The 25,643-nt window shown below is 48.8% G+C and overlaps 11 protein-coding genes across 11 annotated transcripts; 8 read left to right on the top strand and 3 right to left on the bottom strand.

The window, feature by feature from the left end:
- Positions 1 to 284: 284 nt before the first annotated feature.
- On the top strand, positions 285 to 1,453 carry abnA (putative extracellular endo-1,5-alpha-L-arabinase; the record flags this gene model as incomplete). The annotated part of the gene is made up of 4 exons (XM_057097921.1): positions 285 to 551; positions 611 to 1,087; positions 1,149 to 1,234; positions 1,318 to 1,453. 4 exons carry the CDS (start codon positions 285 to 287, stop codon positions 1,451 to 1,453), a joined length of 966 nt encoding a protein of 321 aa, XP_056966414.1.
- A 213-nt stretch (positions 1,454 to 1,666) lies between these two features.
- On the bottom strand, positions 1,667 to 2,731 carry N7533_001270 (class II fructose-bisphosphate aldolase; the record flags this gene model as incomplete). The annotated part of the gene is made up of 4 exons (XM_057097920.1): positions 1,667 to 1,934; positions 2,003 to 2,126; positions 2,185 to 2,564; positions 2,652 to 2,731. 4 exons carry the CDS (start codon positions 2,729 to 2,731, stop codon positions 1,667 to 1,669), a joined length of 852 nt encoding a protein of 283 aa, XP_056966413.1.
- A 463-nt stretch (positions 2,732 to 3,194) lies between these two features.
- On the top strand, positions 3,195 to 5,347 carry N7533_001269 (Zn(II)2Cys6 transcription factor; the record flags this gene model as incomplete). The annotated part of the gene is made up of 4 exons (XM_057097919.1): positions 3,195 to 3,262; positions 3,361 to 3,429; positions 3,481 to 5,141; positions 5,196 to 5,347. 4 exons carry the CDS (start codon positions 3,195 to 3,197, stop codon positions 5,345 to 5,347), a joined length of 1,950 nt encoding a protein of 649 aa, XP_056966412.1.
- Positions 5,348 to 6,037: 690 nt separating this feature from the next.
- Positions 6,038 to 7,674, bottom strand: N7533_001268 (uncharacterized protein; the record flags this gene model as incomplete). Its single annotated transcript, XM_057097918.1, has 4 exons — positions 6,038 to 6,178; positions 6,232 to 6,642; positions 6,721 to 7,279; positions 7,343 to 7,674. 4 exons carry the CDS (start codon positions 7,672 to 7,674, stop codon positions 6,038 to 6,040), a joined length of 1,443 nt encoding a protein of 480 aa, XP_056966411.1.
- Positions 7,675 to 8,939: 1,265 nt separating this feature from the next.
- N7533_001267 (uncharacterized protein) lies at positions 8,940 to 9,970 on the top strand (the record flags this gene model as incomplete). Its single annotated transcript, XM_057097917.1, has 5 exons — positions 8,940 to 9,063; positions 9,107 to 9,354; positions 9,421 to 9,531; positions 9,600 to 9,639; positions 9,702 to 9,970. The coding sequence occupies 5 exons, from the start codon at positions 8,940 to 8,942 to the stop codon at positions 9,968 to 9,970; spliced, it is 792 nt and encodes a 263-aa protein (XP_056966410.1).
- A 329-nt stretch (positions 9,971 to 10,299) lies between these two features.
- N7533_001266 (LipA and NB-ARC domain protein) lies at positions 10,300 to 14,644 on the top strand (the record flags this gene model as incomplete). The annotated part of the gene is made up of 9 exons (XM_057097916.1): positions 10,300 to 10,397; positions 10,470 to 10,812; positions 10,911 to 11,197; positions 11,251 to 11,536; positions 11,602 to 11,715; positions 12,211 to 12,278; positions 12,344 to 12,587; positions 12,775 to 13,086; positions 13,136 to 14,644. The coding sequence occupies 9 exons, from the start codon at positions 10,300 to 10,302 to the stop codon at positions 14,642 to 14,644; spliced, it is 3,261 nt and encodes a 1,086-aa protein (XP_056966409.1).
- Positions 14,645 to 14,891: 247 nt separating this feature from the next.
- On the bottom strand, positions 14,892 to 15,277 carry N7533_001265 (uncharacterized protein; the record flags this gene model as incomplete). The annotated part of the gene is made up of 3 exons (XM_057097915.1): positions 14,892 to 14,922; positions 14,982 to 15,096; positions 15,169 to 15,277. The coding sequence occupies 3 exons, from the start codon at positions 15,275 to 15,277 to the stop codon at positions 14,892 to 14,894; spliced, it is 255 nt and encodes an 84-aa protein (XP_056966408.1).
- Positions 15,278 to 16,748: 1,471 nt separating this feature from the next.
- On the top strand, positions 16,749 to 18,583 carry N7533_001264 (putative MFS transporter; the record flags this gene model as incomplete). Its single annotated transcript, XM_057097914.1, has 7 exons — positions 16,749 to 16,954; positions 17,017 to 17,193; positions 17,259 to 17,372; positions 17,424 to 17,448; positions 17,505 to 17,677; positions 17,728 to 18,171; positions 18,232 to 18,583. 7 exons carry the CDS (start codon positions 16,749 to 16,751, stop codon positions 18,581 to 18,583), a joined length of 1,491 nt encoding a protein of 496 aa, XP_056966407.1.
- Positions 18,584 to 19,386: 803 nt separating this feature from the next.
- Positions 19,387 to 20,729, top strand: N7533_001263 (isopenicillin N synthase family dioxygenase; the record flags this gene model as incomplete). The annotated part of the gene is made up of 4 exons (XM_057097913.1): positions 19,387 to 19,389; positions 19,445 to 19,771; positions 19,843 to 19,911; positions 19,989 to 20,729. The coding sequence occupies 4 exons, from the start codon at positions 19,387 to 19,389 to the stop codon at positions 20,727 to 20,729; spliced, it is 1,140 nt and encodes a 379-aa protein (XP_056966406.1).
- A 240-nt stretch (positions 20,730 to 20,969) lies between these two features.
- Positions 20,970 to 23,147, top strand: N7533_001262 (alpha-N-acetylglucosaminidase; the record flags this gene model as incomplete). Its single annotated transcript, XM_057097912.1, has 3 exons — positions 20,970 to 21,202; positions 21,256 to 21,404; positions 21,457 to 23,147. Coding segments are annotated over 3 exons (2,073 nt in total), but the record flags the coding sequence as incomplete, so codon positions are not given.
- A 556-nt stretch (positions 23,148 to 23,703) lies between these two features.
- N7533_001261 (putative MFS multidrug transporter) lies at positions 23,704 to 25,604 on the top strand (the record flags this gene model as incomplete). The annotated part of the gene is made up of 6 exons (XM_057097911.1): positions 23,704 to 23,851; positions 23,907 to 24,001; positions 24,064 to 24,387; positions 24,455 to 24,607; positions 24,664 to 25,022; positions 25,079 to 25,604. 6 exons carry the CDS (start codon positions 23,704 to 23,706, stop codon positions 25,602 to 25,604), a joined length of 1,605 nt encoding a protein of 534 aa, XP_056966404.1.
- Positions 25,605 to 25,643: the final 39 nt, after the last annotated feature.

The raw sequence follows: 25,643 nt of genomic DNA, 5'->3' as shown, positions 1-25,643 counted from the left end.
TGTCACGGATTTTTATCATCCTCAGACAGCCATTTCTGTCCCGCTTCTTCCCTGAGAGACTCCGCCCCGCTCGCAAATTTGCCCAAATTCTCTATTCCAAACCCCGAAACGACGCACCCTTACGTTAAGGTCGTCCACCCGTGCTCCTTTTTAGATATGGGCTACTTTCCACGAATGGCATATTCATTATGTTGCGCATATAATATAACTCATAACTTGCGGTCGCATACCATGAACTACTCTGAGAATTCTCTAGATTTACTTCTAGCACCTCATCGATTACAATGATGCTTAGGGTACTATCCAGCTCTGCAGCTCTTTTTGTCAGCTTAGTACATGGATATGCGAACCCTGGTAGCTGCTCCGGTTCTTGCAATGTCCATGACCCATCCTTGATACAAAGATCTTCCGATGGTACTTACTTCAGGTTTTCCACTGGAAATAAAATATCTTATGCCAGTGCATCCTCTATCAAGGGCCCTTGGACAGCGATTGGCTCCGTGGTACCTGCCGGCTCATCAATTGATCTCGATGGAAACGATGATCTCTGGGTAAGTGATAACGATGTACCGCAAGAATCGGAGCGGTCTGTTAATAATCTCCTCTCTAGGCCCCTGACGCCCAGCTCGTTAATGGCGTCTATTATGTCTACTACGCCGTCTCAACTTTTGGATCCCAAAATTCTGCAATCGGTCTTGCTACATCCGATACTATGAATCTGAATTCTTGGACCGACAAAGGCACAACTGGAATTTCCTCTTCATCTTCCAAGGCTTACAACGCCATCGACCCGAATCTGATAAATGTGGATGGCAGTTATTATATGAACTTTGGGTCTTTCTGGCACGACCTCTACCAAGCGCCCATGAATTCCGCAGCAACCAAGGTCGCATCTTCGTCGTACAATATCGCTTACGATTCATCCGGAACACACGCTCAAGAGGGCGCTTACATGTATAAGTACGGTAGCTACTACTACCTGTTCTACTCTTCTGGAATTTGCTGCGGGTATGATACCTCCCGGCCTGCTAGTGGAGCCGAATATAAGATCAAAGTCTGCCGATCGACTTCTGCGACTGGTAACTTTGTAAGTTGCAATCTCTTGAGCCCTCCAAATCACTGAACTGACGTATATATCCCCTCCATAGGTCGACAAGTCTGGCGTCGCATGCACCAGTGGAGGGGGCACAGTTGTTTTGGAGAGCCACGGCACGGTATACGGGCCCGGTGGACAGTAAGTTATTTTAAATTCTCTCTGTCCTCTCTCGGCCAGTTTGTGGGAAATACCATTTCGTCGCACTATCTAATCATTAGCAGGGGAGTTTTCACCGATTCAAGCCTCGGTCCGGTCTTATACTACCACTACGTCGACACTACCGTGGGTTATGCTGATAGCCAAAAATTGTTTGGCTGGAACGCAATTGACTTTTCATCTGGCTGGCCGGTGGTTTGAATAGGAGACAAGAGATGAGACGCACTTTCACGCACCGGGGAACTCTACACCACGATACTGCCCCAGGTGGAATTCAGGCATGCAAATACCAGTGGTTTCCTTCATTTATGTGCTCTCCAGGGGAACAAAATATTATCAGCATCGTTCATCAATAAGACAGTCACAATACTATCTATGCAGATGAAATTCCAAAGTTTATTCTCCTAATACAATTTATGCTTTTCCACTACTCCCGACGATGTCCATCCAACGCTGCATCTCATCGTTCAATGCCTGAATTCCCGTATCCATCAACTCGGTCAAGGGACAATTGGCCCTTTTGTGGAGGTTTTCATGCCAGGGATCTAGCACGAGCTTATTGACATTGACTTTTGTCACCCCGGCCTTGATGCATGCTTTCGTTAACTCGGGTGAAAAGTCATTGGTCCCATGCAGGACCAGTCGAACACGACCGTTCATAGATTGGAAAATTTTGTGAAGTCTGTAATGAGTGAAGTTTTGTTAATGACTCATCCACTTAGCTTCTGGCCCTCCTTGGGCAGAACTTACAGTTCCATGTCCAGCTTGGGACCTTCTGGGGGATAGTCTCCATGCACATTACCAACTCCCGGGGCAAGAAAGTCAACGCCCGCCGTGATATATTCCTCCACGTCCTCTGGGTTGGTCAGAATTCCTATGGTTCATATATTAGACTAGATCCATTCTGTTGCAATGTCCCCTAGGTTCCTTACCCTCTAGATCTCCCGTGTCCATGATGCCATCTTCTCCACCTTCGATGCGTCCAGTCTCGGCCTCGACTGATATGCCACGCGCATGGCAATAATCGCGCAGTACGCGGGTCTTTTGCAAGTTCTCTTCTTTCTCGTAGTGACTCATATCTACCATAATTGAATCGAAGGGAAGATTGTCCGCAACATATTTGATTTGTTCATAATCTTGTGCGTGGTCAAGGTGAATGGAGATGGGGACAGTGGCACTCTTTGCGGCGGCCGCTGCAGCAAAAACGAGTGATGGCGTTTGCAGTAATGAGGATGGGAAGAGTTGAATAATCAAAGGCGACCGTCGTTGCTCGGCGGCCAGCACCATAGCTGTGATGTGCTCGATATTATATCTGGGGGGTTGTCAATGGTTGCCCTTGAATATCAATCTTTGATCACGATGCTTCTTGATAAAACTGCAATTTCCAAGCTCAACTCACACAATCGCTGCCAACACGCCATATTGGCCCTTCTCTGCATCCTCCAGAATCTGACGAGTCCGATTGCTGTCTGTCGCCATGGTTGTAGTGTTGTCGAATCTCTAGCTCTATTCTTCTTCTTCTCTTTTCTTTATTCACCAATTCAAGAGGGCGTTCTGGCGTTCTTGAACTATACTTCCCCTAGTTATTCCCCCACAAATTGTGACGTGTCTGGGGAAATTCACCTCGCGACGGATTTCTCTCTTTCTGCACCTCGTCTCGAGGCAGTCAGCACGACCAAAGGGGAAAATGTGGAGATGTGGAGAGAATTGGACAGTTGGAAGAAGTGGAGAAAAGAAAGACAAACGAGGGCCAATCATATCAGGTGACTCGGTCCTCCCCGGTAACTTCATCCTTCCTCTTCTTCCTCCCCGGTCATTCGACGCTCTCGACCTTTCCACACTCTTGCCACTCTCCACGTAGACCTGCACACCTCGTCCCGATCCTGGATTTCCTCTTTCATCATGACCCTCGCGTCGGAGAGTCCCCGTTTTATTATGCGTCATGGCTAGGATCGCGTCGCGGCAAAAACGCAAATCCCGTGGTCGCGGCTTGAGAGCCACTACTGGCTGGTGCGTGCTTTTTGCCCTATTCCCCGGATTCTGGATTTGATTTTGGGTTTGCAGACAAACTTCGAGGTAACTAGAACGAGTCTAACCCATCGAGATAGTGTCATCTGCAAGCGACGCCACGTGAAATGTGATGAGGTAGGCCCTTCTGCTTCCCTTGCACGGCACTTGTCGCCCAGCCCTCAATAGACAACCCTCTTATTCCAGTCTAATCCACCCAGATTCGACCTCAATGTGGACCCTGCGCCAAAGGTCAACGTCCCTGTGTCTATGCCTCCCATGATGCCTCGATCGGTGGAAACCCCCCTAGCTCACAGTCCGAGCCCTGACATGCGGACACCCGCAGGCCAGAGAGATATCGAGTCAAACCAGGTTCACCAATCGCTGCAGGTCCTTGTTGATGCCTGTCACCAGGAGGAGCCATTTCATCCAGACTTAAACCAATCCCACTCAACGCCAACTACAACAGCTGAGTCTGATTCCATCGCAAACGCTCCGGCCACCCTCCCAACGCCAGGGCAAACCTATGAATTTGTGCCCTCGCCAGGAACAGATACGTCGGTTGCATCGACCAGGGTTGCCCCACTCAGTTGGTTCGAGTTGCTTGCCACCGATGCTGCCAATGCGGATGATCGGTTCCTGCTCTCACCTCCACAGCAATTCCCCCGGTCGCGCGCCGACCAGCCGGTCGAAGACCCCCAGAATAGTTCCAATTTGAGACCGCGGACCTTGCGAGAGCGTGAAAGCTTCTATGCCGCGGCTTTTGCTCGAAATCCGGAAATAGAGCAACGCTATGCCTCTCAAACTCCCGAAGGGGCCTCCGCAGTATCAGACGACCCCTTGTCATGGAGTACGCAAGCCCCAATACAGTTATCGGAGTTAGAAAACGTCCTTTTTACGCACTTCGTGCGTATCTCCAGCCAATGGTTGGACCTTTATGATCCTATCAAGCACTTCTCGACTATTGTTCCTCACCTAGCCTTGAGAAATGTCGGGCTGATGCGCGCACTCCTGGCCCTTTCAGCACGCCACCTCTCCTTACACTCAGAAGAGCATCAGAGCGGGAATAGGTCTCTCAATGTGGAAGTTTCCGTTTCGGAGGAGACTGCTAAACCAGACCGAATCGATAGGAATCTGGCTGTGCAATACTACTATGAAACTCTTCATTACCTGAATCGGGCCATGCAACACCCTTCCTATGCTCGCAGCCTCGAAGTCATTGCTACTTCCCTACTTATCAGCACCTACGAAATGATTGACGGGTCCAATCAGGACTGGGAACGACACCTCAAAGGCGTCTTCTGGATCCAACGCTTTCAGGACAACGATGGGGAGTCCGGCGGCCTCAGGCAGGCGGTTTGGTGGGCCTGGATACGGCAAGATGTCTGGGTCGCGATGAGAGAGCGACGTCGAGTTTTCAGCTTTTGGCAACCAAAGAAGCCCCTGGCCATTTTGACTGCCTCGGAGTTAGCAACACGTGCAACGTATCTCTTAGCACAATGTGTCAACTATACTTCAAGAGAGGAGCAAGAAACATCGGACCTCTCCCGACGTCTTGAACGTGGAAGTGAGTTGCTGTTCCTGCTGCAAGATTGGTTTGATCACCTGCCACCGGAATACAACTCCCTGCCTCTATCCTCCGACATTCACACATTCCCACCAGTTTGGGTAAATCCATCTGCGTACGCTGCAGCGTTGCAAGTGCATAGTCTTTCCCGTATTCTTGTAGTTCTTCACCGGCCATCCACCGGGGGAATGGAAGATTACCGGGCGGCCCAAAAGCTCTTGAGTCTGTCTGTGAATACCATATGTGGCATTGCACGGACAATTGATGAACAGGATCATGCAGCTAGCCTAGTTTCTATACACTGCTTGTTTGGAGGTAAGTCGTTTTCGAAGATGCAGCATCGAGATCACTGGACTAATGGCTCTGTAGCTGGAATGTGTGTTCATACCCCTCATGAACGCCTAGCCTTATTAGAACTTCTGGAATCTTGTCAGCGGCGGGTTCGCTGGCCTTTGATTTCACTCCGGAAGGAGCTTGAGCTCGAATATGCCAAGGATGCCCTCCCAAATTTCTTGACTTGAGATCCCCACATATATCCCTATGGCTTTAACCCATACCAGAATGTGTGAAGATGACACAGACCATCGTCAAAGACCCGTCGGCGCTATCTAGATAGAAAATATCGGTCACTCCTTCCATCTTTGTAGACAAAATTTGGACTTTGGGTGAACTGATGGAGCAAGCCCGGAGCATTGAACCTGGAGTCATTGTAATACTATTGAATAGTGAGAATGGCCACCTCATCAAATTTCTTCGGGCATTGACTCGGCTAGTTCTGGACTACTCAAGGGCTGAAGTGTCATCTCCCTTCTTTCTAGGAAAAAATCTCGGAGCCAGGGAAAAGGCTAAGAAGTTGAAAGTTCTGACGGAAATATCCCCGAGACACCTAAATATCGGCTCATGAACTTAACTTCGTAGATAGTACTTGGTTTCAGTTAGTTCGTGGTACGTATACCACAGACATTTCGCAGACACGAAATTACTACTAGCCTGGAGTACTAACAGCCTTCAAGGTTTGAATGCCAGCCTAGTGATATGGCCCTTGCACAAATAACCTCGGAATACAATGGCTGTTTACTAGTATTCATCGACATACTTGAGTCCATTGCATGTTACTATCTGGGACTATCTACCTAGCTAGGTAGTAGGTATCACCGTAATAGTCATATAGTGCCCGACACCTAGAGATCTATTCTTTTTGACTTCCAACGTTACTCCTCAGTCTCAGACTGTGAGCGCCGGCGGAACCAAACATGCAAGCCTGCGAAAGTAACAACTCCTACAGTCAACATCGCAGAAATAACTGAGAATCCCATGATGTATTTAGGACTGTCAGAGTCCGGGAACAGGTACTAGAGGTAGTACGTTAGCTTGATACATAGAAAGAAAAGCTGCAGGTTCTAACCGATCCATAAATCTGGGCCAGGTTACCCAGCGCATTGACTAGCGCCAGACTCACACCCCGTGCTTGAGGGTGCATGCCAGCGAATGCAGATGATGCATACGCCAGAGTCCCGCCATTGGTTGCCCATAGCCCAGCAGCCATCAAAACGAGTAAGACATATCGAGCAGTGAAGGTGTAAACTACACACACAATTATCGAACATATCAGCGAGAAGGCCAGCCAGCATGAAATGACAAGGCCTCGCCAAGTTGGGATCTTGTCGCTAAAGTAGGCGGTAACGGCAGTGCAGACGAAAGCCACACCATATATTGGGACCGTGAGAAGATTCACGCGGTAGGTAGATGCGCCTTCGAATAACCCCTGGACCAAAGTCGGGTAAAAGTAGGTGAGAGTGCTGGAGCCAACGATGACCTAGTACACATAGATCTTTGTCAGAACTTGAATAACCCAGAGTTATTTTCTTTTGGAAATAACCGAGATGATACTTACCATGTAGCCAACCACGAAGGCCCAAGTTCTCAAATCCTTTACTGCGATTTTGACAGCCTCCCAGTCGCCCATTTTTTCACCATCTGTAGTGACAGCAGTCACGTTCTCGCTGGCCAGTCGAGCGACCGCGATGTGTTTTTCGCGTTCGGACAATCGTCGGGATGTCGCTGGGAAGTCAGGGAGAATGAAAAGGGAGATGATTGCAAAACCGATGGTAGCAGCTCCCTCAACGATGAAAAGCCATCGCCATCCTCGAATCCCATGAACGCCCTCCAGGTTATCAACGATACCAGCTGCTATAAGTCCTCCGAAGGCACCTGACAGGATCGCCGCAGAAATATAAACTCCAAATCGCTTGGACTGCTCTGTACGCTTATACCACGATGATAGCACGAGCAAAACACCCGGTGCAAATCCGGCTTCAACACAACCGATTATGACTCGAAGAGCTACCAAATGCTTGTAGCTCTTAACAACTGCCATCACACAGGTCAAAGTTCCCCAGACGATCATGATTCCCGGCAAGAAAAGGGAGGGTCGAGTTCGACCGAGGATTAAACTTGTAAAATGAATGTCAGATTAGCTTACATGATAACCACGCATAGATTTCTTGAGATCATACTTGCTGGGAACTTCGAATACTACGTATCCCACGAAGAAAACAACCAAGGCAATCGAATATTGACCTGAACTCAAGTTCAGATCAGTCTCCATGCCAGAAATCTTTGCATTTCCGATGCTGTAGGTGTGGATATGAGTCAGTCTTTGATCCATGGGGACTGAAGGCATGATAATATACTTGGTACGGTCCATATATGAGAGCAGATACATGATCCATATCGTCGGCAGCAGAGTCATATCAATCTTTCTCACCAACGCTTTCTCTTCCTCGGGGGTGAAAGAGGGTTCTTCGTCAATATCGGCATGTTCAATCTTCTCGGAAGATATTTCCATCTTTGCCAAGTCACTAGAAGTGCTGAAAGTCATAATGGGCAAGGTGAAAGAAAGCCCTAGAGTGGTGAAACTTGGAGATTATGGAGACTCGAACTCGGATGATAAGGGGTCAAGGGGACGATTCATCTGCGAGTGTGGAATACTATATATGCTAGTCTCAGCCACTAGGAAGGAGATATTCCTCTACCCGCATACGCCGTAGGCTATGACGGTAGTAGGGTTCAGTATCCCATCATCCCATACGGTCGTGCTGGGCTGGAATCCGGAAGTTGGCCTGGGGTTGAGTGTCCACTTTGGCCCGCCTCCGCAATGCCAGGAGGGCTGCTTCCGCCGAACCCAATCGCCAATAGTGCCGGTGCCCTGCTTCCGAGTGACTCGTCGCGAGGTAGAATAGAGTCCCGGGGTACCGAATCTAAGAGGTTAGAACGGCACGAGGTACTATGTACAGTAGCAGTGGCTCCGAAGGTTTCAGGTGGATAAGCTTTGTATGGGGTAGCCGAAGAAGCAGTCCGGAGTAGATCCGGAGGTCTTTCGTTTTGGCAACTTTGCTCAACATTCAGGTATCCTTTTTTTTTTTCGAGAATTGGTATGGGCTGATCCCTAGACAAGGTGGCAAGGATCTGGAATTCTATCTGCGTCTGATCGGCGGGTTGGCTACTGCCTTTGGCCTCTCCTCGAGATTTTACCATTGGGTGCAACAATAATTCTCATCAGCAGCATTAGATTTGCTTCCATGAACGGAACGTCCTTTAAATTCCGGCTCCAAATTTCTAAATGTATCATTCAGCAGCCTTGTTTCGGTTTGTAAATTATTGGGAAGGACAAGGCTGCCTGGTTGTTAGTGCGCTGACCATCCACAGTGTGACCAACCCTGCTTTCTTCTGAATGCCTGGTACTCTGTATACATACAGAGTGCGGTGTACGCAGAAGCGACTAGCTCATTTCTCGCGTGGCAAATGCAGCCCCGCAATGGCCGATCGCGCAGGTTGAACTGACCTTCAGCGCTGACGGGAAACCGGGGGTCCGATTGCCTCGTGTCGAGGATGCATACTATCTCCGCATCTTGGTCGGTGCAATCCCGAGATATGACAACATCGGAGGCGGGATGCGTAGATATGCCTACATGTACAGCCAGAGTGATGGTAACTATTAAAGGGAGACAGGGCCACCAGGGGGATTTTCACGCTACATCGAATGTATAGGAAAAGCAAGCAGCCTGTAACAATTTCAACTTTCCTCGAAATCTTCCCTTACAAATCTACATCATGCCTCCTGCTGCCACCGATGCCGCTACTGCTCCTCCTGTCTTGAGCACAATGCCGGATGATGACTTTAGCTGGCAGATCACTCTCGGTAAGAAGGTCGTCGCCATCACCGGTGCCAACCGTGGTATTGGTCTCAGGAATCGCAGAGGTTTGCCTGGCAAACTCAGCCAATGTGGTCTACTCTCTCGACCTGATGGAGCCCGGCGAGGAATTCGCCGCCCTGCAGAAGCGTTACCCCAACTTCCACTTCATTCAAACAGACGTGACTTCGGAGGAGAGTGTTGAGAAGGCCATCAGCCAGGTCGTCGAGAAGTCTGGTCGTATTGACGGTCTTGTTGCCAATGCTGGCATGACCAAGCATCAGCCGGCACTCGATTTTGACCGACCTGAATTAGAGAAACTGTTCAACCTCAATGTAAGGCCAGATACATTTTTCTCGTGGTGTTTCTTATCGAATCATTCCTTACTTACTCATGCTCAGGTCTTCGGCGCCTACTTCTGCGCTCAGGTTGCTGCTCGCAAGTTCATCGAGCTTGGCATCAAGGGATCCATCGTGATGACTTCGAGTATGACCTCTTACCGACCTAACCGAGTAAGGCATTCATTCAAATCATCGACTGGAGAAAAGATAAAAGTCCACTGACTCAATTATTCATCTAGGCTGCTCCCTCTGCTCCCTATGGCGCGACGAAGGCTGCCGGTAAGTCACTAGAGCTAGGACTTTCAACATGCTCAATAAGCTAATTATATTCTCCTTGATAGTTCGCAATATGTGCCATACCCTCGCCATGGAATGGAGCAAGCACGGAATTCGGGTCAACAGCATCTCCCCCGGTTTTGTGCGGACGGCAATGACCTACTACGTGGAAAGGTCCCCCGATTGGGATTTGAAGATGCAATACTATGGCGGCATGCCTCGTCTGGCGGATCCTCGCGAGTTGGGAGGTGCCTATGTGTATCTCCTCAGCGATGCTAGCTCCTATACGACTGGTATCGACATTCCGATCGCGGGTATTGTCGGCGCTTGGTAAAAACTTTATGTGAGGATTAACGAGTCTCATTCACGGCGTTTTGCTTTTTATCATACATATAGAAGGGGAAAGGAATTTTAAAAATTCGAAAGTCCCGGACTGGGATCCTCAAGATTAAGTCTAATCCTTGGAAGTAAAGTTGAAAAAAACCTTATGTCTAAAGTAAACTCCCCGCGGGCGAGAGAATCGGCGCCGCCCGCCAACTCGGCCGACTGCGTCCAACCCCCGACCTTCAACATCCACCCTCACCAACGGCCCATGATCAATGCCTGCAAGTACTCAACTCTCCTCTCCGTCGATGCCTCTCATATAATACAATTAGTATAGTAATGGCGAAACCCACTTCTGATTCCAACACCGCCAGTGCCACGGCTCCCGTGAAATACAATGTCGGCTGGCGAAGGGTCGTTCGGAATTTTAGTCCCTCGTATGATATACTCCCTCAGGCTGCTATCCCCCCTTCTCCTTTAAATTGAAAGATATCGCTGATATGAAACAGATGGTTTGCTGTCACAATGGGGACCGGGATTGTGTCGGTACTACTCAACTCGGTGCCATTTCACACTCCGGTCTTGTACTATCTTTCCATCGTCTTTTACATCCTCAATGCCGTCATCTTTGTGTTGGCGTTGGCCACCTCTATGCTTCGATACACGTTATATCCGGAGATCTGGCCAGTGATGATTCGAGATGCAACAAACTCGCTATTTCTGGCAACCGTCCCCATGGGATTTGCGACGCTGATCGAGATGTGGGTCAACATCTGTGTGCCCCAGTGGGGCGACTGGGCTGTCTCTGTTGCATGGGTTTTATGGATGGTGGACGTCGTGGCTGCAGCCTCAGTCACTCTCTCACTATCCTTCATTCTGTCAGTCACTAGTACATCTCATAAGTATGAGGATAAGCGCCCACTAATACTCATGAAAATAGCATTTCTCAGCGTCACATAACGTCATTGGACCGCATCACTGCACTTCAGTTGTTGCCCATTGCCGCGACGATTGTCGCTGCCGGTGCAGGTTCTAAAGTGGCTGATATCCTTCCGAACCAACAACATGCAATGGGCACCTTACTTGCTTCCTTTGTACTCTGGGGAATGGGGACTCCCCTCGCCATTATTGTGTTAGTTATTTACTATCAGCGACTGGCGGTCCATAAGCTTCCCCCACGAGAGATGATCGTGAGCTGCTTCCTACCCTTGGGACCTCTTGGGTTTGGTGGCTTTGGGTAAGCATTGCTTTATATTTTCCCCTGGCCAGTTTATTACTCACCATCCGCAGTATTCTTAATATTGGGAAAGTCGCCCGAAAGCTTCTCGATGGCTCCGACATTTTAGATCCCATCGCAGGTCCAATGGCTTATGTCCTAGGTGTATTCATATCCTTGGTAATGTGGAGCTTTGGCTTGATCTGGTTAGTCTTTGCGCTCGCCACTGTTGTGTACAGTTCACCTTTTCCATTTAACATGGGCTGGTGGGGCTTTACATTTCCCCTTGGAGTTTATGCGGCCAATTCAATAGAACTTGGGATTGAATTAGACCTCATGTTCTTCAAGGTTTTCGGAACGGTATGCGCTTCTTTTTGTTGTTTTGAAACTTTATATGGGTCGCTAACAACTTCCTCGTGTATTAGATTTTAAGTACTGCTGTGCTTTTGCTATGGGCTCTTGTTGGGTTTCACACAGCGATGGGGGCCTGGCGAGGGAACTTGTTCTACGCTCCCTGTCTTCAAAATCTGACTTTTAGAGTGGAGGGGCGGGATCACGACGAAGATCCCGATCGAGCCTAAGGGGAACACTAGCCATCAGCCTGGACATAAACAAGTTTCAATCACTTCATCTCTTTAAGCGCTAATGCCGTCAGCATCCTGCAGAATTGCTTCGCGGTTGGATTTATTCCCGGAATCTCCAATGAACCCGAGGTCGAAACGCCTCGTCCGTAATTTCAGGGCAAGTTGTGCCGACTGGCTTCGGAAAGATCCATTGGTTACATCTGAGGTGAATTCTGCCGGTGCCATTGCCAAGTGAATGTCAGATCAGGGTCACATGTACCGTCAACCTCGTATTTGGTCTGGCAGTGTTGTTGATGAAGTCTCGCTCCAGCGGGGCAAATCTTTCTTCCTCAGCTAGTATCTTGAATCTTTGGTTTTCAATAATTCCGTGGGTCATTCTATACAGTGAGAATGGTAAAGATATTGCTTTGATATATGAGTAGAAGAGCTTTGTTGACAACCTATTTCTAGGACTCATCAGAGCACGAGTTTCCCTTCCTTCAGGAGGTCTTCACTCCTCAAGACGCCCACAAGATCGAGTATGATCGATTCGTCGTACAGCGGCTCTCGCGCACGCATCGTTGACTGACACCACTGGTTTTAGTTTTGTTTTCGTCCACGGCCTTAACCCCCGAGGTCGTAATGATCACCCTTTTGAAACCTGGACTCATGCAAATGGTGTATTCTGGCCAACAGAATTCCTGGCAGCCGATATTCCATATGCCCGTGTCTTTGTGTATGGCTACAACTCCAACATCACACATCCTCAAACCATGTCTACTGCAAGTATCAAGGATCACGCCAACACTTTGTTAAATTTGTTAGACATGGAGAGAAGCCCTCAATTTGTGAGCAACAACATGTTCTCCATTGCATGATGCGATCAGCTAAACTCACCTCATCCTGCCTATAGCATTCTTCGCAGCCTAGGATCATCTTTATCGGCCACAGTCTAGGGGGGCTTGGTAATTAAGCAGGTAAATTCGTCCCACGCAGCACATCATGCTATGAGTTAACATACCACGTTCACTGTAGGCTTTATTGAATGCCAAGGAAGATCCCAAATACAATTCCATCCGCAACGCTACATCCGGCCTCGTTTTCTTCGGCACTCCTCATCGTGGCGCAAAGGCAGTGGAGCTAGGGAAGATTGCCGCCCGAGTTGCAAAGTTCGTTTCCAAGGGCAATGCCAGTAACGACCTGCTCGACTGCCTTGAGCACAATTCCCTCTTCACTCGACAGATGAGTGATCGCTTTCGCCATCAGCTGGAAGATTATCGCGTGGTCAGCTTTATAGAAGGCAAGGAAGTACAGATTGGAGGAATAGGCCCAGCCTCACTTAGTCATGTAAGTCAGATCCACAATACTTGAACTTACCGCGATTAATCAGTTCCAGCTTGTCGTTGACGAGGAGTCTGCGGTATTGGGATTATCTGGTCTGCGTGAAACCCAACTCAAGCTCGATGCAGATCACTCGCAAATGTGTAAAGTTGGTGCTCGTGGGCCTATGTACCGTCTTATCAAAGGAAATATCAAACAACTTGTCGACCAGGCGCTATTATCCGAGCAAGGGTTCATCCCACAGCCAACGCCTGCTCCCTCAGTCGGTCCAACTCCACCGCCGGTACCACCGCGCATGCATTCTAATAGCAGCAATCCATACCAGCCACCAGGACGCGCCACCGCGCCGACACAAATCGTATCCGGGACCATCTATACCGCTAATGATAATGATCCTCGCGCAATCCAATGTGCCGAGTTGAAAAACAAAGGCAATTGGGACCAGGCCCGGGATGTCGAATACGATATCTTCCAGGAGCATCTGCGAGCTCTTGGTCCAGATCACCACAGTACACTATCAGCCGGCTATAATCTAGCACAGATAGAGCTAGAAAGCAGCTTCCTTGAAAAAGCAACAGAGTGGTGCCAATGGGTTTCTGATGGTACTCAGCGACTGTTTGGAACAAGACATGCGCTGTCGATGAAGACAGAAAGCCTCATGGCGGAGATTATGTGCCAGCGAGGACAGTACCAAGAGGCTGAGTCTATGTGTGCAAATGTGCTCGCTCGCCAACAGATGAACATTGGGGAGGATCATCTGGATACCTTGGCAACGCGAAGACGACTGGCTATGGCCTATAATTCTCTCAGCAGGAGGGAAAACGCTATTGCGACCGCGGAGAAACTTGCCGACAGCTATAAGCGCTTGCTTGGAGATAACCATGTCCTCGTTTTTGTAGCGGCTCTCGACATGCTAGAGTATGTTATCTATAACCATGGTGACAATAACGGGGTAAACACAATGATTTTCCGACCCGATGTCAAACGAGCATTTGAGATTATCCCAACCGTTCATGAGGAACTTCTCGCAGGGCTTGGTCGCATACATCCACTCACCATCCGAGCCCTCTGCCTGCATGGCCGAGGCCTTATCTGCGCGCAGGAAAATATGGAAGCTTCCGAAACTCTTCGACGAGCACTCGCGATTTCAGAGGAAGCTTTGGGACCAGAGCACCCACTAACCATGGATATTGTTGGAAATATTGGTGTGATGTATGCGCTGCAAGCTCCTCAATATTATGTTGGATCCAGTCCTCCATCCGAGGCCCTTCCATGGTTGGCCCGGTATGTGGACTGGGTCGAGCGGCGGCGAGGCATTCAGAATCCCGAAACCCTGGCGACTTTGGAAATGCTGGCCAATCTTCATTTTGTTGCGAAGGAGTACGAGTCTGCCCAGAAATACTTTGAGCGCGCGATGGTCGCCTGTCGAGGCAATAACCCAGCGGCAGAGAAACGTATCGATAACCTCTTACAACTCTGTCGTGCAAATACCATGTGGGGCAATGGGAATCGACGCGATGGTATAGAGGGGATCCTGTCGGCTTTTCAGCGGCAGCGATTCTAGATATCGCGCCAGGAGATAATTATGGAGGGGGAACTTGAGAGGCCGGATTCTGCCAGGAGAACTTGAAGGTGGTCTATTATCTATATCTTGGAAGGGGAAGAAGTTTCATGATCTTTAAATCTTGTAAGGTCCTTGCACATTAAATATCGTCTGCCATAGCTACATAGGTATCCCAATAGGGTATCGGTATCGTATCTTTACTCGCGCTGTGAATCGTACTCGCTACAACCCGTGCGTATGCAAATCTCTAGTTAGAGAACTTCTCGGGGACGTGCTTGCTGTAGAGGGGATTTTATCAGCTATCTTCTCCAGTCTGTATTCGAATGAGAAAACTTACCCAGTAGCCTTCTCGAATTGTTCACGGGCACCATCGGTGATCTTCTCGTTGGTGCTGCGCATCTTCACGGGGTCAACCTTGCCACCGCCAAACTTGCGCTCGGCAGAGTCGAGGGCTAGTTGAGATGTTAGATCCATTTCTTCAAATTTGGCTGATCCTCAACTAATAAAGATAGGAGTGAGCTCACCCTTGTCCAGGTAGTCTTCCTGGCCAGCAGAGCCACTGGAGCCAGAGCTGGACTCCTTGTTGCTGCTTCCACCACTAAGCTTGGAAGCGAGACCGGAGAGCTTATCCATAATGACGGAGTGGAAGAGGTATGAGTATGAGGTAAAGTAAAATGGAGAATAGGGGGGGAATGTTTGTAGGCGAAAGGATGGACTGATTAGGAAGAGGGGTAAACTACTTTATAAGAGAAGAGCAGAACTATTTGACTGGGACTGGTATAGGATACGAGATCGTGGAAAGTCAAAAGGGGGCCCACCCCTCATCGAGCATCGTCATGGAATACGCTCGGATCAAAGGCAGTGAATAAAAAGGTCCAGTCCGAAGTAATCTGGCAGAGATCCAGTGGCGTTCAGCCAGTGAGGAGGCGATACCCCCTGGGATCTGAGGTCATCAGATCAAATCTGATCTCATATCATTTGTATTACCATCTAAGGCCCAAAGAGGATGATCCACAATGATGAATGGTGGGAATTGCAGGGTACAGCAAAGTGGGCAATTCAAGACAAGATTGGGCGGTTGCGGAGTCGCCGTAATTGGGTGATGTCATCCCATCAGGGTCAGGTGATCTGGTGGCTGAACTCACGTGTTTACCAGCCACCTTTTACAGCTACAGCCACAGTCACAGCCACAGTCACACCGGAACTCCCCGAGGTTTCTCTCTCTTCTCTTCTCCACCACTTCTACTCAGCCATTGTTGACAACCTCACTCTGCCTTTTTCTCTCTTATGTTTTTTTCTTGGAGTCATATACATCACTTAATTCACTTCTTCTGGTCCTGGTTTCCCAATCTGTCTAATTTTGAAAATATAAATCCCGCTGTGGGAACGGCCTGGGTTCGCCCACCTGGACACTCTTGTTCTTTTTCTCTCCTCGGTCCAACTCCGAGTCTCCCATTGACCATGAGTGTTCTCCGGGACTGGGCCGACAACGCCCTGCCCCTCTCACTAGTTACATGGTATGATTCCGAAATCAGCACCGCTGATCTTGGTCTCAACAGCATGGTTGCATGAGAACGAACACATGTGTTGATGTGTTCAAATCCGTGATCCTCATATAATATAACTATTACTTTCAATGGAAGGAATCTTCTCTTTCTATCCAGACTATTCCCGTGTTTGTTCACCGATTGACCATAGCATCCCGAGGCCTCTCACCCTTTCATCTTTCCACCCCAGGGTCCCGCTTCCCCGCGTTCGGGCTCACCGGGGGAAAGACACCACGAAGACCGAACTGCTTTTTCCCCCCAACATGTCTCCCCCATAAATTTGAACCCCTTCAATCCCCACCAACATGTTCGGGGCCAATTGCAGGCCATAAGTTTTTCGATCAGCTTTCTCCATTCCTGCTCGAGACCCTCGACTGCTTGGCAGACTGTCGGAGTTTTCCCCGAGTCACTCAAGCTAGCCAGACATCTACCAAACTGCCTATAAAGGGGGCCAAAGCGTGGGAGAGAGAGAAAAAATAAAAAAAGAAAGAAGGAAGGATTGAGAGCCTCAACCTCATCCCAGAAACTAATAGTCTGCCAGTGCTGAGCTCCACGAAATGGTCAAATCCGCAGATGAGCAGATCGAGTATCATGAGGGCGAACAAAAGGGTCTCAACGTTGAACAAGATGCTCTGTATCAGGCGTATGCCTCCAAAGGTCCAGAATGGCATCATAAGATGACTCGTACCTTGTTACGCAAGGTCGACCTGCACCTTCTACCCTTCCTGATTCTGATGTATCTCCTTAACTTCTTGGATCGCAAGTAAGAAGCAAACATCTAAATGTTTTCTCTTCCATGTGGACATTACTGATAGCCCGCTGCAGTAACTTGTCCCAAGCCCGCCTGGGCTCCCTTGAGAAAGATCTTGGAATGGAAGGCACTGATTACAATCTGGCTACGAGCATTTTGTTTGTTGGGTATCTGCTCATGCAGTTGCCATCCAACTTGCTCCTTACTCGCATCCGCCCCTCCCGATTTCTGGGAGCGGCCATGGCCGTTTGGTAATTCTTTTTTATTCTTTCGAATCAACTCATTTCGAGCATATACTCATCTACTTCTCATCTAGGGGCGTCATCTCCGCATGCCAGGCGGCCTGTCAGTCCTTCACTGGGCTGGTTGTTTCGAGATTTTTTCTAGGCTTCGTCGAGGCGCCATTCTTTCCAGGTGCAGTTATGTTGATGTAACTAGGCTATCTTTTTTCTTGTACATTTCTCTTACTCACATCTTCCAGGTCGAGTTGGTACACAAGACAAGAGGTAAGAACTCTCTATTTTTTCCCTGCCCAGTCGTACCTCATTCTAATATCCCTCAGCTGAGCCACCGCATTGCTTGGTTCTATGCCGGTAGCTCCTTAGCCAATGCCTTTGGTGGTTTAATTGGTGCGGGGGTCCTAGGAAACTTGGATGGCAGCCACGGGATCACCGGGTGGAGATGGCTCTTTATCATTGAAGGATCAATCACCGTGGGTGTATCTATCCTCGCCGGGTATGTTCCAGTCAACGGTGGTCCAACTAGTCACATTCTTACTTTTTCAGCATATTTCTTCCCAACTACCCTGCGACAACCTCTTGGCTAGACGAGCAGGAACAAGCATATGCCCAATGGCGTCTCATCGATGATGCTGGAGAGGCTGATGATGCGAAATCGGCCAGTATCAAGGAAGCCCTAGCCCTTGTGTTTGCCGACAAACGTATTTACCTCTTTATCCTTCTTCAGCACACCTCGCTTCTATCGCAAAATTTCCAATACTTCTTTCCCACCATTGTGCAGACCCTGGGGTACAATAACATCGAAACCCTCTTGATCACTGCACCGGTGTGGATCGCTACATTCCTTGTATCCTTGTTGGCCACTTGGTCCTCGGGCCGAACAGATGATCGCAGTCTGCACATCATCGGTCTGATGCTCATTAGTGTCGTGGGTGGTATTATCTGCACTGTGACAACTAATACCGGAGCCAAGTTTTTTGCCATGTTTCTGTGCGTATCATGTCTGCGTTCCTGCAACTACCGACCGCTAACGTGAATGTTTTTTTTCAGGATGCCAATGGGCGCGGTGTCAGCATTTCAAATTATTCTCGCATGGGTGGCCAATTCCTTCCCCAGGCCATTGGTTAAACGATCTGCTGCAATTGCGCTGGCCAATATGATCGGCAACACAGCTTCAATCTACGGCAGCTACATGTGGCCATCTTCTTCTGGTCCACGGTATATACCCGGTGGCAGCGCTACTGCAGCGATCGCTTTGTTGGTTGCAATCGTAGCTTTCGTGATCCGCATCGTTCACGCCAAAATGAACCGTCGGCTGGAAGAGGCCGAGAGCTCCGAGGATATTCCCTCGGGCTCAAATAGCTCTGAGGCTCGTGCGGTCGGATTCCGTTATATTCTATGAGATCTCCATATTTACGAGTTCATTGACGCCTGTGCTGTTCTTAACTTGGAACTCCACCGTGCCATGACACGGCCGATATACACACATATGATTCGACAAGTGCTATCATTACTGTCCCCATTTATTCAACCGCCTATTATAGATCTTCAACTTGAATTTTTCAATCATTAGTCTACTGAGATGACTCAGAAATTGAAGACTGACAGTACTAGTACTCCTCAAGCTTGATTTCACTACTAGTAGTATCTATAGATCCCATCGTAAAAATAGACAACATCGTGATCTGGCATCACAATTGTTGAGAAAGTCTCCCCCTGGACTGTACATGCGACATCCCCAAGATTCTACGCGCCAAATTCCCCTATCATTACCAGCAATTTTATCACCCGTTCAAAAATCATATTTGTAGAGTAAGGCGTGATCTTCGACATTTCATCCGATTTCCCTCGCCAGGGTTCCGCCATAATAGCCCAATCAGAGCGCGCGCAGTTGGTTAAAGTCAGCAACCCTCGGAGCTGTTCCCCACCACAACACGGTCATTTTGATTCATCGCGCCAGCTCAATACCAGACAGATCTCATCTTATGACTGAGCTTGTTCAAGACATCATCTAACATTGCTTATGTCCAGATCTCCTGTTCAGCGCCTACTTTATTAGGGGTCGCCCACTGCTCGATCAGCCGGAGCTCGCTTCATCGCAATTCGCCCATCAAGGCGTAGCCTCTCGTGGGAGACGTATAGTGTGTTCAGATCCGGGCTCTAGCAATATTGAATTCTAAGGTCCAGCTTAAGATTTCTTCTACTATGGTAAGAACTGCACCTCATAAATCAAGGTTGATTTTGTCATCTTAAAGAGAAACAGGCAGAGAACTCAACAGATGCCCCGGTGTCTTCCTTCACCTCGATTCCGGTTCTGGACTATACGCAATCATTATATCCCACGACCAAGCCGAAATTCCTGGCGCAGTTGCGTGACGCGCTCATCAATGTGGGATTTTTATATCTCAAAAACCCACCAGTCTCCAATGCTGCGCAAAATGCATTGACTCAAAAGGGATTCGAATTATTCCGCCAGCCACTTGAAAAGAAACTAGAGATTGAGATGGTCAACAGTCCTCACTTCCTTGGATATTCCAGGCTTGGGGCCGAGATCACCGCTTTGAAGTCTGACCATCGTGAACAATTTGATGTAGGTTTGTCTCTTAATCCGAATGATCTACCTAGGTATTCTTGTTTGTCACTATGCTTACACTGCATCAGTTTGCTACCGAGTTACCAGCACCTGGTCCCAGTGAGCCGTTGTACAGAAATATCTGCGGACCTAACCAGGTACTTGTACTCTAGTAGATTCCCTCTTCTGTCGAAGCAAACTAACCTCCAGGGCTTGTGACCCCTTTCACTTGCAGTGGCCAGACGAAACTGCAATCCCCGGGTTCCGTCAGGCGACAGAGAAATATCTATCGGAGGTCGATGCTTTATCAACCTCTTTCACGGCTCTCATTGCCGAGTCATTAGATCTCCCCCCTACAGCGATGGATGGAGTCTTTGATAATCCCCAGCAGCACAAATTGAAATTGATCAAGTATCCACCACCACCCAACCAGGCTAGCAACGGAGCTGGCTTTCAAGGTGTCGGTGCGCACAAAGACTCTGGATTCCTTACATTCCTCCTCCAAGCCACGCCACACCGTGGTCTCGAGGTGCAAAACAAAGCCGGCGAATGGGTATCAGCTCCTCCACTCCCGAATACATTCGTTGTCAATATTGGTCGCGCTCTTGAGGCATTGACGGGTGGAGTTTGCACAGCGACTACGCATCGGGTGAGCTTGCGACAGGAACACTTCATTGGTAATGACGGAAAGCCCCTGGGACCGCGATACTCATTCCCGGTCTTTCAAGGGGTGAGCATGGATCTCTCGGCCGAAAATATCACTCTAGTTGTGCCAGATCATATTCGAGACTTGGTAAAGGATGACAAGGTGAAGTCGGATGCGGAAGCAACTTTTAACAAGATGTTCAAAACTAGCATCGGAGAGGGCACCCTCGTTGCGCGGGTGACGAGCCATCAAGACGTGGGTCAACGATGGTATCCTAATGTCTTAGCCGAGGCTCTTCAGGGCCAGAAGGATTTTGTCTCCAAGCAGTGATCTAACGGCGATTTGCTCAACAAAAAAGCCCAACCAGAAAGTGTCCGGCCTTAAAACCGTAAACAACCAATGATCGGCACATGTAGGATCGAATAGTTGCAGTGCGTGCGCAGTAGTGCGGGGACATGCAACGCGCCGTAACAACCTAGGGGCTTGACCGTAGTCTATGTACATAGCAGTCTCCTCTTTTCAGGTTTCTTCTTTGTTTCCTTCGTGCAGGTCATTCCATTCATCACAAACATGCGGTGGGTCAGCTCACTCATCTGGTGCTGCACAACATCGGCTGTCGCGCAGTCGACCGAAGGGCTGTACAATCTTGTCGAACGGCGACTGCCCAAACATGTCGACCAGTTTCAGTTCTCTATCAACTCCAATCTCACGCATAATGGCGGATATGATCAGTTTACTGTGAAAACTGCGCACAATGGGACGGTTCTTGTGGAAGGGAGCTCGATCAGCGCGTTGTCATCGGGGTAATTAATCCTAAATTCCTACCTGATCAGACGAACTATACTGATATAAACAGTCTTCATCGCTATTTGACTGATGTTGTTCACGTTGACATTTATTGGTTCATTGGGAGTCGGCTTCATTTGGCGCCCTCGAAACTCCCCCGTTTGGACGTCCCATTGCAAGGTGCCAGCACTGTTCCTTGGCGATATCATTTTAATACAGGTAACTTACTTCTTCATCATTTCATAATAACCCTCTTGCTGACATGGTCAAGTCACATTCTCCTATACAACTGCCTTTTGGGATTGGGAGGAGTGGGAGGTTCAATTAGATTGGATGGCCTTGCGTGGAGTGAACCTGCCTCTTGCCTGGGTCGGTCAAGAGAAGATCCTAGTGGACGTTTTCCAAGAGATTGGCCTCACTGATGAAGAAATCGCAACTTTTTTGAGTGGACCGGCATTTCAGGCCTGGAACCGATTCGGTAACATTCAGGGCTTTTGGCATGGCGACCTCCCCCGATCATGGATCGACCAACAGTTCGCACTACAGAAAATGATTGTGCGACGGATGGTAGAACTTGGCATGACACCGGTTTTGCCTTCATTTACTGGGTTCGTCCCTGCAAATACCAGCCGCGTTTTCCCCAACGCGGATATCATCCACGGGTCGCAATGGGGTGGCTTTCCTATTCAATATACGAATGATTCATTCTTGCAGCCCTTTGACGATCATTTCGCCGAGCTGCAGCATAGCTTCATCAGTAAACAAAAGGCAGCATATGGCAACATTAGCCATATTTATACCCTCGATCAGTATAACGAAAACACCCCTCCGTCGGGTGATTTGGATCTTCTCCGAAACATCTCCAAGGGCACAATGAAGAGCCTCAAAGAAGCAGACCCTGATGCGATTTGGCTGATGCAAGGATGGCTATTCTATGCTCTTTCCTCTTTCTGGACCAACGACCGGGTTGAAGCTTATCTTGGAGGTGTTGAAAATGACGAGGACATGATCATCTTAGACTTGTACTCAGAGTCGATTCCCGAATGGCGTCGAACGAAATCATATTTCGGCAAGCCATGGATTTGGTGCCAACTTCACGATTTTGGAGGAAACATGGGTCTGTATGGGCAGATTCTGAACGTCACTCAGAACGCGACTCAAGCACGCCTCGAATCTCCCTCAATGGTAGGCTATGGACTGAGCCCCGAGGGTCAAGAAGGTAACGAGATCATGTACGACCTACTCTTGGATCAAGCCTGGTCCTCAGAGGCTATTGACACTCAGAAATACTTTTATGATTGGGTTACAAGTCGTTATTTCGGATCTAGATCTGTTCCTCGCGAACTGTACGAAGGGTGGGACCTAATGCGATCGACAGTATACAACAATACCAATCTTACCAACATCGCTGTCATTCAACCAATAGTGGAAGCACAGCCAGGAATAAACGGTGTTCTTGGAAGGACCGGAACTCATCCTAGGGCCCTTACATACGATCCCGCAACTCTTGTCGAGGCGTGGCAGTCATTGTATGAAGCTGCCCATGTGGAACCGGCGCTGTGGAATAATGCAGCTTATCAACATGATATGGTCGATGTAACTCGCCAGGTTCTGGACAACGCTTTCATCCCACTATATACGGATCTAGTCACGACGTACAACGAGTCCGATGCATATGTGGATACTTTATCGAAAAAGGGACAGAAAATGCTCCGCCTTCTGGGTGATCTGGACGACGTCCTTCTCACCAACGAAAATTTCCGACTCTCGAGATGGATAAACTCCGCACGATCTTGGGCTCAAGGCGACAAGGAGCAGGCTGCCTTCTATGAGTACAATGCGCGCAATCAGATAACACTTTGGGGCCCAAATGGCGAAATCACCGACTACGCCTCGAAGGGATGGGCCGGTCTGATCTCCACGTATTACATCCCTCGTTGGCAGATTTTCATCGACTATCTTAAATGCACCCCGACAGCCTCGTATAACTCCACGGCTTTTTTCGAGAAGTTAAGAGCCTTTGAGCAGGAGTGGCAGGAAGAGACTTGGGCTGCACCTGAGCCCACTGGAGATGAGCTAGACCTGCAAAAGGTGCTAACCCGCGTCCACAGTCGATGGCCATCGGTATTTGGGACCAATTAGTCCAGTCATTGGCGGAGAATGGGAAGCGGGGTGTCGAGCGCTAGTTTACAGTAATTAGAGATCGATTGGCAGTATCTTTGTCATAATGCAACACAATCACTCATCATGACTAGCCCCCTCCTTCTTTCATCTGTGAACTACCATTCACTTGAGTAATCACATTCGCCACTCAATTTTGGTACCAAGCAGCAAGTCCAGCCAGCAGCTTTCCCCACACGCGATCTGTGGAGACCGTTGCGACGCGCTTATCATTGCTTAGAAATGCAACATCCGCTTCTCCCCGAAGCCTCGTCGATAACAGGTTCCAGGGGGGAAATTATATTTTCTCTTCTTCTTTTTTCAGATCTCGATATTTTCATGGCTTTTAGATTGAAATATGGCAGACATAGAAACTTCCCCATCAGAGCAAACACCGCTCATCAGATCTTCGAGCCATGACCCTAAACATGGCTCCGAATCGGGTGTCAAGTTTCGAAGAGGGTTGAGCATCATTGTTCTGATGGGCTTCCTCATATTTATCCATGGTGTGTCTTGGACCGTCAATTTTCTACGGTAGATATTGACAACTGGACTCGGCAGCTACCAACATGTCGATGATGACTACCGCACAGTCCGAGATTGCAGCAGACTTGGATGCCTTTGCAGAAGTGACCTGGTTCACTTCGGCCTATATCGTATGCTTTGAAATCTACACAGAGAACCCATATTCATTCGAAAAGGCTTTAACCTCTCGTAGATTGCTGCATCCAGTGTGACTCCATTGACAGGGCGGCTTTTGGAAATTTTCACACCGCGCCTTTACGTGATTTTCTCAAGTATACTTCTCTCAGTTGGTCTTTTTATTACGGCTGCAGCACCCTCGTTATCCATCTTTCTTATTGGGAGAGTTGTCTCTGGCTGTGGCGGCGCCGGGTTAATGAGCACATCTATCATTCTAGCGCTAGATCTTTCTAGTCCGAAACGACGTGGATTGTGTATTGGGCTCATTAATTGTGGACTCACTACGGGTGTTGCTACAGGCGCTGTTCTAGCAGGCCTGCTAACACCTACTTTAGGATGGGTATGTCCTACTCAATTAATTCAATTAATTCACCAGTTATTCAAGTTCTGACTCGATTCTTTCCCAGAGGCTCATCTTTTGGGTACAAGCCCCAGCAGCATTGGTCCTGGGACCTCTACTTTTCTTGGCCATTCCTTCTGCCGGAGATAATAGCCCATTGGAAGTCCGGGTATTGCTTCATAAACTTGCGAGAGTCGACTATGCAGGTGCTCTGACATTGGTACGTTCCACGAAATTCAACTGCCGTGTTTGAATTAATGTACTAAGTTTTCTTAGACCCTGTCGGTAGTTTCGCTGCTCTTCAGTCTCGCGTCACCGGAGATCCTGCTCTGGCCAATTCCATTGGCATTAATCTTCTTTGCCATCTTCATTTGGGTTGAGACGCGTGCTCGAGAACCAGTCATCCCCATCAAACTGTTGCAAAGTCGCAGTGTTTTGTTGACATGTATCGCTGGTCTCGGTCTGATGATGGCGCGTTGGGCGGTGCTCTTCTACACACCAACGTATGCCATGGCAGTCCGGGGCTGGTCTCCTGCATCTGCAGGGCTTATTCTGGTCCCCACAAATACTGGGTTTGGGACGGGTGGATTGTTGGTGGGATGGCTGCACATTCGTAAAGCTGGGAGTTATTATAAGTAAGGAACTTGCCTCCCTCGGTACTAACGTTTCAAGTCTCACATACTCTTTCTAGATCCTGTTTGGTTATTTTTGTGCTTTTCACCTTAGCCACCGCGGCGCTATCCGTTCTCTCGACACCAGAATCACATACTGCTGTGTATGTGATTACAACCTTCTTCAATGGACTCTGTGCGGGGGCTTTAATGAACTATACCTTGTCGCATGTGCTGTATCTCACCGGCAGTGAGTTACACTATATTGTCAGCGCCCTGATAGCCATGTCGCGAGGATTTGCCGCGAGTTTTGGATCTGCCATTGGAGGAGGATTTTTCACGCGCATCCTCAAGTCGTCGTTGGAAACAGGATTCGCCGAGCGTGGATTGCCACCTCGGCCGGAACTTGTGCGTACACTTCTTGGAAGTCCGGCCACCGTCACTCGTCTGGTGGGTATGGAGCGGTTTGTTGCTATCGAGAGCTATGAACATGCAATCCGAATGCTCTTTCTCGCAGGGAGCTTTGTCGCCCTGGTGGCCACTGCATTTCAGGCGGGTACTGGATGGAGTCCCGAATGGGAAGATCCAGAAGAATTGGATGAATAGGGATAGGGGATATAATTAGGTATATCAAATAGTCAGGTA

This window comes from Penicillium manginii, assembly GCF_028828005.1.
Source record: "Penicillium manginii strain IBT 31320 chromosome Unknown utg000001l:1.0-3466041.0:1.0-3467806.0, whole genome shotgun sequence".
Lineage (NCBI taxonomy): Eukaryota > Fungi > Ascomycota > Eurotiomycetes > Eurotiales > Aspergillaceae > Penicillium > Penicillium manginii.
The sequence above is the reverse complement of the archived record's forward strand: the minus strand, read 5'-3'. Positions and strand labels throughout refer to the sequence as shown.